The 12,018-nt window shown below is 43.7% G+C and overlaps 2 protein-coding genes across 5 annotated transcripts in view; one reads left to right on the forward strand and one right to left on the reverse strand.

Moving 5' to 3' along the window:
• Positions 1–882: 882 nt before the first annotated feature.
• On the forward strand, positions 883–10,907 carry LOC119353383 (serine/threonine-protein phosphatase 6 regulatory ankyrin repeat subunit B-like). The gene is made up of 11 exons (XM_037619996.1): positions 883–1,089; positions 1,191–1,328; positions 1,455–1,583; positions 2,078–2,220; positions 2,675–2,761; positions 2,868–2,996; positions 8,105–8,257; positions 8,568–8,669; positions 9,325–9,504; positions 9,583–9,662; positions 10,567–10,907. Exons 1-11 carry the CDS (start codon positions 1,014–1,016, stop codon positions 10,655–10,657), a joined length of 1,308 nt encoding a protein of 435 aa, XP_037475893.1. The 5' UTR covers positions 883–1,013; the 3' UTR covers positions 10,658–10,907.
• A 537-nt stretch (positions 10,908–11,444) lies between these two features.
• Positions 11,445–12,018, reverse strand: part of LOC119353384 (protein TsetseEP-like) — a 1,497-nt gene continuing 923 nt past the window's right edge. For 2 of the 4 annotated variants that reach the window (XM_037620000.1, XM_037619997.1), the window contains exon 2: positions 11,445–12,018. In XM_037620000.1, the coding sequence (XP_037475897.1) occupies positions 11,736–12,018 (283 nt within the window). In that variant the 3' untranslated portion in view covers positions 11,445–11,735. The other 2 variants (XM_037619999.1, XM_037619998.1) reach the window with 2 other exon arrangements.

Here is a 12,018-nt window from a genome sequence, read left to right on the forward strand (position 1 = left end):
CATTTTTTAACTTTACACGAGAAAAGTGAAAAGCTAAAAAAATGTTGCGCGGATGGGCTTTACCTCTTCATCTCGTACCACGTGTGTAGCCAACTGTTGCCACTCATGCTTGCGTGGGCACCCCACCACTCCCGCGTACGACGATGCCTCCCCGCGCCCCCCTCATGCCTGGACTCCACCATGAGGAGCGTTCCCGGAAAAAGCGCGTCCCAACAACCCTACCCAGTGCGGCAGTGAAGGAGCGTTTTCTTTTAACTTTTATTTTTTAAAACATTACACGGGAAAAGGAAAAGCTAAAAGCATGTTGCGCCGATGGATCCTGCCTCTTCATCACGTCCCACGTGTGTAGTCAAGTGTTGCCATTGGTGCTTGCATGGGCACCCCACCTCGCCCACGTACGACGACGCCTCCCCGCGCCTTCCGCGTGCTGGTCCCCACCATGACAGGCTTTCCTTGAAAAAGCGCGTTCCGACAACGCTACCCAGTGCGGGTGCATTAAACAGTGGAGGAGTGTTTCTTTTGACCTTAATTTTTTTTAACTTTACAGGGGAAAGGAACAGCAAAAGAAATCAGGCCTCTTTTGGTTCATAGGATAGGATTATCATAGAAATAGGAATCTTGTAGGAAATGAGATGACATGTATATCAAATCTTATGAGTAGGAATAGGAAACAAGATGTCATTTGGTTGACACCAGAGGAATTTTTTCATTGAGTCTAGACTCTTTTTTATTTTTCTATGAAATGTGGAGGATATGAGCCAATCCTATGTAAGAATAGGAATACATTTCTATGAATCAAAAGGTCTTTAAAGGAAAAAATCCTATAAGATTTCTCCAAACCAAAAGGAGGCCTGGCAGAGGGGTGTACAAATTAAAAGCCACTCTCCATCTGCGGCACTTCTCCACCGTGACTGCGACTGCCACTGCGACTGCGACTGCTCTCTCCTGACTGGAGTCAGTGTCTCGGGTGCTGCTGACCCGCCGTCTTCTCCGCTTGCCGTGCCGCCATCGCCATGGATGGGGTTTCGACGGAGCCTCGCCACCCGCTCTTGCAGGCCGTTCTCGACGGCGACCTCCGCCTCCTCAAAGGTACTAGCAACAACAAGCAGCCCGCTGCCTCCTATTGCTCCTGCCCCTACCCTTAGGGTTCCTTCCTTCGTGATGGTAATTTGGCTGGATCGTGTGCGCAGAGATGGCGGGCGTCGTGGCGGCGGACGTCGGCATCAGGGCGCGCGCGCTGACTGTGGCGGTCATGGAAGGGCGGCTGGACATCTGTAGGTGCCTCGTCGAGGACCACGGCGTCGATGTCAACCAGCGCACCTTCACAGGTTAATTAGTCCGGTTCCCTTTGGATCTCTTCGCCTCAATTCTGCTGCACCTCCCAGGCTAGACGCACAAGTGCACATCACATCTCAGTAATCCCAGGTTAATTTGGTTCTTTTGTTTTGTTGCAGGTGACACTCCTCTGGCCATTTCTGCGACTTATGGGACGCCTGCTACCACCAGATATCTTCTGGATCGTGGTGCTGATCCAACTTTAGCTGGTGCCCTGTGGCCACCTCTTCATGCTGCTGCAATTTTTGGTATCCCCTCGCCTCTCCCACACGCGTGCAGCCTGTTCAACTTCCATCCTGCCATATGTTTTTATTGACATCTAGTATTCACCAAGTTCAGACATATGTGATTTGGACGGTGGAACAAGTAGAAACAATGAGTTTCTGTACGGCAACTTTGAGGATTGGAATGTAAAGTAAATTGGTGTTAATTAATTCTAGTCTTGTTTGCTCACAGATCGATTTTCGGGAGAGAAAACATCGTGTCACTCTCAAGTGTTAATTCTATTCTTGTTTGCTCACAAATCGATGATTTTTGCTAGCTACTGCCTATATTTAGATAGAAAAACAACTAGCTAGAAGTCAAATATTCTAAACTTGGTCCTGGACATGATCATTGGTAACTGGCGGTTATCACATTTGCAAGTGTACAATTCAAAAAAACATTTGCAAGTGTCTACATTTTTTTCTTTTTGCAAAAATAAGCTTATCTTGCTGATTTTTTCTACAAACTTGTATTCTAGGACAATGTGAGATAGTGGAATTGCTGCTTTCAACTGGAATTGATGTGGATCATTTCGATTCTGTGTATGGGACCGCATTGCATGTTGCCGCTACTAATGGTCAAGATGGCTCGATGAATATTTTGTTGCAGCATCATGCAGATGTAAGTCACCACTTTCTTCCTTCTCTTCTGGGCTGTGCAAAAGTAAATCCTGGTTGGTTTCTTAAGGCCCTAAGCGGCTTTATCTCCAGTTCATAACTATCATGCATGCAATGTAATGAGAAGTGGAAATACTGTTGTCTGTTAGTACTTGGGCTCAATCATCTGAACCGTAAGAGTTTGTTTATGTTGGCACAAAGCAAAACATATATACAATGTTTGTCGTTTGACCATAAATAATTCTCCTGAAATGAAACATGCTTATTTTCTCACAGGTGCTCTAAATGTTTGTCTAATTTTTATAATTAAATCAAAAAAATGTATGCTTCTGTGCGTTGAGAAATGCCAATATGTGTAACACACACACACACACACACACACACACAATGTGCTTATTTTATTTCCCCATTACTCCTTTTTTTGCAAGTGAATAAATTGGTTTTTCTACTTTCCACAGCCCAATAAGGTTTTCCGCCTTGATAGTACCCCGTTAAGGCTGGCCATGATTTCTGAATCACTGGAATGTGTGAAGCTACTCATTAAGGTCAGTAATCTTTCTCGTTTATGGAGCTTCCTTTAGTGTAGTCTACATTTTCTGCAGTTGACATCTCAAGCACTTACTCAGATGAAACTAAAATTTATTTACACAGGCTGGCGCTGATGTGAATAAAATTGACTATACTGGTGTTACTTACTTGATGATAGCAGCGGGCAATGGCTTATCTGATACCCTGAAATGCTTACTAGATGCTGGCGCTAACCCAGATATTGATGATGGGGTGAGTCACTGAGTCTTGTATTGTTTTCTCCCCCTCTGCCTTCATGGTCTACTTTCATGCGTATTATCTGTTCGTAGTTGGCTGAATGGTTGTGCCTCGGTGGGACATGTTAGGTTCTAGGCTGTTGAGAGATTAGGATAAACTAGCGTGTAGTGCGCGGCGGCACGCCGCGCCACATGGATTGATAAGTTATTTATTTATTTTTGTAATTTTTGGTAAGTCGTCTCAAGGCTTAATTCACGACAAATTAGTTATTTTTTTTTTTGGTAATTTTTGGTAAGTCGTCTCAAGGCTTAATTCACGGCAAATTAGTTATTTGTTTTTTTGGTAATTTTTGGTAAGTCGTCTCAAGGCTTAATTCACGACAAAGTAGTTCATATAAGAAAAGGGTGTATGCATAAGTGATCTACAGTAGGTGGGAAAAGGGTGCATCTAGTCTAGGCGGTATATGCATAAGTGATCTACAGTACGTGATGATAGTGGCTACTGGATACAAAATTGCAAAGCTCTAGTTCTTTTCTTAGACCTGAGGTTAGCTAAAAAAAGGATTGTTCTTCGCTAACAAATAGAAGATGATGCCAACAATGAGGCTGTTTCAAGACCCCATTTATTTAATCACTACCGGTCAGTTTTCATACTACATATATACTGGGAAACACTCAAGAAGACCACATGTGCAACTTTAACACAGCTTCCTGGAACAATCAACTGTCTTTTTAGAGAATTCATTAGCATGGATGATATACAATGCGCCAAATCCATAACAGCTCGGCTTCGTGGAACAATCAACTGTCCTTTTAGAGAATTAATTAGCACGGATGATGTCCGATCAGCACGATGTATGCAAACATTTGAGTTGCTTTAATATCAGGATTGAAATCTGTAGAAATTCATGTGACCAGACCACACTATCTAAGGACCAAGGAAAATCTCATGATAAAATTGTCAGCTTTATGTAAGATAGCAATGATGCTAGAAATGGGAAGTTCCAGGGGCCTAAGTTTTATACTGATAACGCATGGCATGCCACTCTATACTTAAATCTCAGCCATTAGAACCTTAGAAACATGGAAAATCCCTTGTGGCCTCAAGAAAACAATCAAGTATGAAAGAAAAAAGAAAAAAAATAGACGGAGTATATAATTAGCAACCTTCCAAAATAAAATACGATAAATGACATGGAGAAGGCACAAGTTCACTTAGATTTGTAGGTACTTCCATTTAGAAAAGGAATTGTACAAACTAATTGCTAGAGCAGCAATGAAGCAGTGAACAAAAAAAAGAAAAGATTGTAGGAAGTTCCACATAATAAGCAACCTTGAGATAGAGATGACAAAAGGCTGAAACGACCTTGGCTCCCAGAAGTTGTGTAGGGTGTGGTCGTTTTTTCTCTGAGTGCAAGAAAGCAAAGAAAATAATAATTCTGAAGTTACCCAAATATCCACAATAGGGTTATTTACTGGCAGTAATTGGTATTGAAAAGGTAGGCGCTAAGTAGCTCTCTAATATATATTTTGTTTGGAGAATCTTATAGGAAATGTTGGTCTATGCTCTTTACTATTTAACCAGAGCATGATTATTATAAACAAAAAATGGTACATGCATATTAGACAATGTGAATCAGTAGGCACTGAATTGGAAGCATGATTAACAAGGGAGAAAGTGAAGTCCTGTTATGCAGTTGTTAGTTGGTAGTTGAGCAGTTTTAACATGCTCCCCCTTATCTCCTTTTTTCACATGAGAGGTAAGAGCATATAATAGATCTGACCCGTTGATCTCATTAATTGGTGGTCTGATTAACTCTTACCTTCTTACGTGACATGTAAAAAGCTGGGGTAAGAGGGAGCATGTTAAAATTTGCCTAGCTGGTAATCAGGAGCTAGAATGATTTACAAAAGGAGATGTATAGCCAGTTCAAGCATTTAGGAATCAGTGGATACTCAACTGTAAGCATGATCCATAGGAGAGAAAGCAGTCAGATTATGCAACCATTAATTGGTAATTAATGACCGGTACGTTTGTAAGCAGCTCTGTTAGTAAGAACAGATCTTGTGAGCTCAAGAGACCAAACTGCTACAGTCCAATTTCTAAAGCATTTCTTGCAAAAGGAAATACAAACAATACTGCTAAAAACATAAAGTCATTGTGCCAATATCTCCTACAAAGATCAAATGGGGAAATAGGTACGGGGGAAATTTAAGTGGTTCTGGAATAAGAAGGAATTTCTCATCTGTTGCCAAATTGCACTGCATGTAAAGTTATGCCCAAAATGTTATGCTTGACTCGGGAATAATGTAGTGCAGCAGTATATTGCCAATAAATCATGCTCAGTTGTACTGGAAGCCAATATACTCCACAAGACACATCTCGTCAGAACTAAAGTTCCAAATGTACATAGACATCAAGCTGTAGCATTTCCTCAGTACGTCAGTAATGCACATCAAGTGCTTATGTGTTTGAACAGCATGCGAAATTAAAACAGAATTCCTACCAGGAAATGGAACACAACGTAATGGATAGATCAAGAATAAAAACGATTTACCATGCTATATTAGAGATGTAGGTCATGAATTTCTTGCACATACGGGCAGGAGCTGGATCTCAAAATCCATGTCCTCCCCACAGACTTGCACACATACCTGGTAAACCTTCCGTTTACACTAATAATCAGTTAGGTATACAATTTTCTGTACTATATGCACCCACCTTTCTGATCTGAACTTGTAAGCAATGACAGTTCATCTCCTTGTAAAACAAAACCTTTCTGCAACGACATATCAAACCAAGAGCAAAAAAACCTCCCACATGTTTTTTCCCTTACATCAGTAAAAACAGAAGTCTAGATAATACAAACTATCATCTAATCTAGTAATAATTATGGTGTGTGTAGTTATATAGATTTGAACAGTGGATGTGAAAAAGAACAAAAAGAGGAGCATACCTTAGTGGTGTTGCTACTGCCAACAAAGTGACGACCAACTGGAGAGCTACCGCCTGAGAGTTGCTAGCTCGCTGCTTGCCGCGTGAGTGACAGAGGAGTCGAGAGCTCGTGGGGAAAGGAGGGGCGAAACACTGCAGCAGCTCGCTGTTGGCTCGCCTCCGGAGGACAGAAGGCCGTGGGTAGTGGGCTCGTCCACCGCCGCCACCAAGTTGGAAGCTGGCGCTGCAGGCTTGCCGAGGAAGGCGGAAGGGCACCGCCTAGGACCAAACTGAGAGCAACGCCGGAAAAAAGAGAGCAGATCCGTCAGCATCATCCTCTCGCTCGCCCGTACTGGCAGATGACGCGTCGGTTCCCTTCTGCGCTTCCGTGGGGAGAAACATCAGGTGAAACGCCATCACTCGGGGCACGGGGGATGCGTGGCGGTGACACAGCTTGCTGGGGTGGCGGTCGCCGGGATGTACCGAGGACGGCGCTGCACACTCTCAGTCTTGGCTTCACGGACGCAGCGGACAGCAACCCATCCGTGAGGATGCTGGCGAGCACCAACTTGACGCGGTCGTGTCCTCCCCGCGAGCCCCACCGCCTGGTGCCGCCACCGCTCGTCTGGCCAGTCGCCGTTCCATGACCATGCCGTCCGCGACCGACCACCACAAATGCCCCTTCCATCGCCACCTCTTCGCCGAGCGGCGTCACCATCGTCCCTCTCCGCCATCCAGCACCGTGGGTTGGCTGTCCTGGTGGTCGCCCGTCTCGTCTTCCTCTGGGAGGTGCCCGGTCGCCTCCCTTGTGCAGCCGGCTAGGACAGGGTGTATGTGAAGAGGGGGTGGTGCAGCCGAAGTGGAAGGAGGTGCGATGGCTACGTGCGCCACCACCTTGGCCCGGGGAGGGTAGATGCGAAGCCGTCGCTCCGAGAGGATTTGGATGCCGGCAGTCGGGCCTGGCAGAGAACGGGAAGGATGGTTGTGGGAGCCGCGATCTGGGAGATGAACGGGGGCATTTTATAGTCGTCTACATCGGAAGCAGTTTTGATGGGATGCCTCTCGAGAGGTCCAGAGAGACAGCTCTAGACGCCTCCACATCCACCCGTCTAAATAGGCCACTGCCACGTAATATCAAAAGACAAGTAAAATAATATAGAGGAACTCTCCGGTAGAATTTCATGCACACGCGTCAATAGACAAGGTCATCTGACTTTGGCAATCACCACGTCAAATCAAACGTGCTAAAACCATCCAACCAAGATTTTTTTACTGCACCCAGGAAAACTGCTGGACACGCGTCACCCCAACAACCGTGCTAAAAAAAAGTTCAAAAAACCCAGAAAAATGAATCCCTTACAGGCCTAGTATTCTTAGTATGTGCTCAGCCGCTTCTTTTACATCAACTGTACCCATGCTGCTGGGAATATTTTATTCATGCATGAGGATTGAGGAAACACATTGTTTTGGTAAATCATATCTGTTACTACGTGATGCATGATCTACTGAGAACATGGGAAAAGTATTCCTACCAACATGTTTACTGTGTAATATCAATGGAGCAGATCACCATATCTTAACATTTTGCACCGCCTTGGTCAGCACATATCGGCTGCAGTTCTTCCCAGGTGTTGAACTTACCAATTGCTGCCCAAGGAAGACGGGCATAGGCTTTTCTGCTCTTTTTTCCCCTTGTTTTTAGGAGGAATTCTTTGTAAATCACCATCCTGTGCAATTATCTCTTTGCGGAGGCAGCGGAGTACCTTGCAGGACTTTCATGAATTTATTTATTGTCAATGGAGAAATTCTCCAGTTTTCTTCATTGCCTGGTCAAATAGACACAGGATGCTTTCAAAGACTTATTCTTCTATTGTGTCGATGGCACATTCTCTCTCTATTCTGCTTTGACAAACTAATGCAGTATAAGAAACATATTAGTCTGGGATTAGAATTAATATTTTTATAGGATTTAATCTTAGCTTTATTTCCCGAATTTAGTGGAGAGGTATGGACAAGACTATTCCATTGTTTGTTCCCGCGTTTTGATTTGCTCAAAGCCCATCTAGCCATTTGGTTGAAATTGTAGACTTGGAATTGTAACTATCAATGTTGAAATGCTCTGCTAGTATAGTCCATCTTGTATTAATGATGATCGAACATGAAATCAGCCATCTCATTTACTCCTGCAGTTTGGTACAACTCCAATCGAAATTGCCGCCCTCCAAGCCAGATGGGATATGGTTGCGATGTTATTTCCTTTAACTTCTCCCATTTCAAGATTGCCGGATTGGAGTGTTGATGGAATTATTTCTCATGTGCAATCTTTCGGTTTGAAGCCGAGGGTATGTAGTTCCTTTTCCGCTCACTTACAGTTCCATAATATTATGTACAATGGCTAGTCGTCTTCCATTCTTCTGTTGCTCTGCTCCTGCAGTCATGATTTCTATTGATATTTATAATAACAGAAAAATGTTATGCATACCCAGACCCTGCGCAAGCGGGAGCTACATGCACCGGGCTGCCCTTTTTATAAGCGCCCCACATTTGAGAAAGTTTTAATGTCATTGTTAGGGTCAACTAAGATTCTAAGTGAAGCTTCTTTTCTGTGTTTGTGCTGTATATATGTCTTGACCAAAAATATTTTTTGATCAGGATATACATCTATGTGAAGCGAAAAGAGCTGAACTAAAGTTGCAAGCTACAGAGGCTTTTAAGAGAAAGGAATATATCATAGCAGGAGACCTATATACTTGTGTGAGTCACTGAGCCTAGATGATTATGATAGTTACGGTGTCAATTAAACATGTGCTTGTCATTGTTATCTAGCAAGACACTTCACATTTTGAACACGCCCAAAAGGTTCAATCCCTGTCAAACTGTTCAGTGTCCTAATCTAACTGTTTAAGCTGCAGCTAGACTAGAACCACAGTATCTAAAACAAAGGGCAGTCTGTGTTTTGCACTGTATCTAAAACAAAGGGTATCTAGAACCACAGTATCTAGAACTACAGCTGCATGCTATTATAACAGTTGTTTTGCACTGTTTGTCCTCAAAATTCAGTCTGGATTATGCTCGCAGTTGCTATTGCCACACACACACACACACACACACAAACCCTGCTTTGGAGTTGAACTGCTTATGTTTTAGTTAGAGGAACCATGTGAACATTCAAAGGTATTTAAAATTCCGGAGTTATCTATATTAATTCATAAAAAATCAGCATCATTTTCCATGTATCTTTCGTGAAAATTCTGTCAGAAATGTTATACTGATTTCATAAAAGTGAATGGTTTCTCTCTGTCTCGATCTGGATTATCGGAAATGTTGGTGGGGTCAGTGAAAATGTTGTTACTGTGTTATGCAAACTACTACCTTGTAACAAAATCTGCATGTGATTGGTCTACTGTAGGCAATGAGTTTTCAGCCTAGTCCAAAAGGTCTTGCAAACCTGCTAGCACATAGGAGTTTCTGTATGTTGCACGCGGGAATAGGAAAAGAGGCTCTCTCCGACTCTGCTAGGTGCACAGTGCTACGACCTCTTTGGCCCAAAGGTTACTATCGACTAGGAGCAGCCTTTATGTTGCTACAGGTAAAACAGAATAAATTTGTTACGGCTATTCTTTCGTGACCATGATGAAATTGATAATCTTCTGGTGTCTACTCACAGGACTATGGAAAAGCAGCTCAGACGTTCGAAGCTGGCTTGAAACTGGACCCTACAAATGCGGATATGGCAAACGCTTTAAGGTAATTGTGTGTTCCATGTCTCCATGTTGCGAGGAATCTTGTGCAGTCCCACCTGCTTGATTGGTCCCCTAAAAGGACGAACTATTTCTTATATGCTCCCTCTGTTCCTGAATATAAGACGTTTTTGCAGTTCAATTTAAACTGCCAAAACGTCTTATATTTAGAAACAGAGGTGGTACGTAGATCGAAGTCCTTCTGGAGTGCAAGTGTTTTCTGTGTCTTGATGGTCTAAACTCGGGCATCATGCGGATTTAATGATTTAAGATCTATTAAGAGTGAGTTTGGAGCTACAGCTCTGGTTCTCAAATCCATGGAAAGAAAGAGAGCACCTTGTCCTGGTGCCCTGTGCATGCCTTTGTTCTGTTCAATCTCTGGAAAAAAAAGGCTCTTTTCACTATTTTGACCCTTTCAGAAAACTTTAGCACAAAATGAACTCCACACAAAACTATTTCACAATCTGACCCTTTTGGTAACGCCACAAGCCGTGGCGTTTCTTCTCTATTTGAAAATGCCGAACTAGCTAGCGTTGCTTCACTTCATAAATAAATGAAAAATGTGAAAAACTAGTTGAAACGCCAACAACCCTTGGCGTTGCATGCTTGTGCAGCAACGCCCACCCCATTGGCGTTTCCAGCAACGTTACAAACTTTGGCGTTTCAGCCCTGCTACGTAGCGTCTCGATCAGGCCAATAACGCTAGCTAGTTCGGCGTTTTCATATAGTGCAGCAACGTCACGGTCTTTGGCGTTTCTGAAAAGGGTCAGATCGTGAAATTGTTTTGTGTGAAGTTCATTTTGTGCTAAAGTTTCCTCATAAGATCAGAACAGTGAAAAAGGCCGAAAAAAAAGAGCCATATAGAAGTCTCGCCCGCCCATTGCTTACCCCAAAAATATTTTTCGTCGCAGGGAAGCCCAAGAGACGGCGAGGAATCCTCCTCGCACCAGGGGGCTGGAGTGCCTTCACCCATTTGGAATGAGACGTTCCTGGAGTGATTGAGGCGCTGTTTCGTTGCTATGTCCAGTCCAGGGTATGCATGCCTGCCTGTTATTCTCTTTTCCTATGTCCAGTCCAAGGTATGCGTGCCTGTTATTCTCTGGAGAGACTGAGACTCTGTTTCGTTGCTTAAGACTCTGTTTTGTGTTGAACCGTCCAAGAGTACTGATCTCATGTGCTATATTGTAGACCGTGTAAACATGGCTATCTGTACATTGTGGTTATATGTCGTCTCCGTGAACCATTGTGGTTATATATTGTGTGCGTGAATCACTCTGAAAAATGCGCTTGTCATGGTGAAATCTAAGCAGTACTATACTGGCTAGAAAAAAAAGGATAAAAGGCAAAAAAGAAGTGTCATCTAGGTAGGGGATCGTGTGGAACTGCAGATATATTTTAGTATTTGAGAAAAAAGAAGATAATTTGTGTGGAAAGCGGGATTTAGTATGGCGTTGGGCATGCTGTAGATGTTAGCTGGGAGTGGGAGGTTTGCTGGTGGGTACGCACATTAGAATCCTGAAAATACAGTGCTTACTGAGGACAAAGAGAGGATTCTAGGGGAATTCTGCACATCTCTATTTTTATAGGTAAATTTTGCACATTTTTTGCCATCACCTGTTGCTGGGTGGTGAATTTAACTAGAAACCACACAAGCATTTACGGGCTCGTGTTTGAAAAACACACGCTCGAGACGGTCCAGTGGAGGAATAGGGGCATGTCCAGGGTGCACCCACGAGGCGAAATAAATCAAAAGGAAAACAACATAGAATGCAGTCTGCTGGACAAAATGTGTCTTTCATGCAAACGAATAAAAGCATGTGTATCTACACGAAAGAACAACTGAGTCATGTGCACAGATGAACATATACCAACACGCAAATGATAATTACAGAATAGTAGTACTCATCATGGGTGCATGGAACAACAGAAACTAAAAGGAATGGTGGAATACAAGGAATACAAAAAGATGCATCATCACTATCTCGCTAACCGGATACTATGCCACTTATTCTAGAAATAGCACATCGTGGCTCCGGACGGGGTCGATCTCCTCCTTCAGCTGTCATATGTGAGTATCACATCAATTGTCAGTCATCGGTGGCTTGCCCTTCGGAGGCGGCTCCGGCTTCGGTTCGGGCTCAGGCTTGGGCTCTGGCTTAGGCATAGGTTCAGGCTTAGGCTCTGGTTTAGGCAATGGTTTGGGCTTAGGCTCTGGCTTTGGCATCGGCTCAGGCTTGGGCTCTGGCTTCGGTTCTGGCTTCGGCATTGGCTCGGGCTTGGGCTCGGGCTTTGGTTCCGGCTTTGGCATCGGCTCTGGCTTGGGCTCGGGTTTGGGCTCTGGCTTTGGTTCCGGCTTTGGCATC

Source organism: Triticum dicoccoides, chromosome 2A, assembly GCF_002162155.2.
Source record: "Triticum dicoccoides isolate Atlit2015 ecotype Zavitan chromosome 2A, WEW_v2.0, whole genome shotgun sequence".
NCBI classification, from domain to species: domain Eukaryota; kingdom Viridiplantae; phylum Streptophyta; class Magnoliopsida; order Poales; family Poaceae; genus Triticum; species Triticum dicoccoides.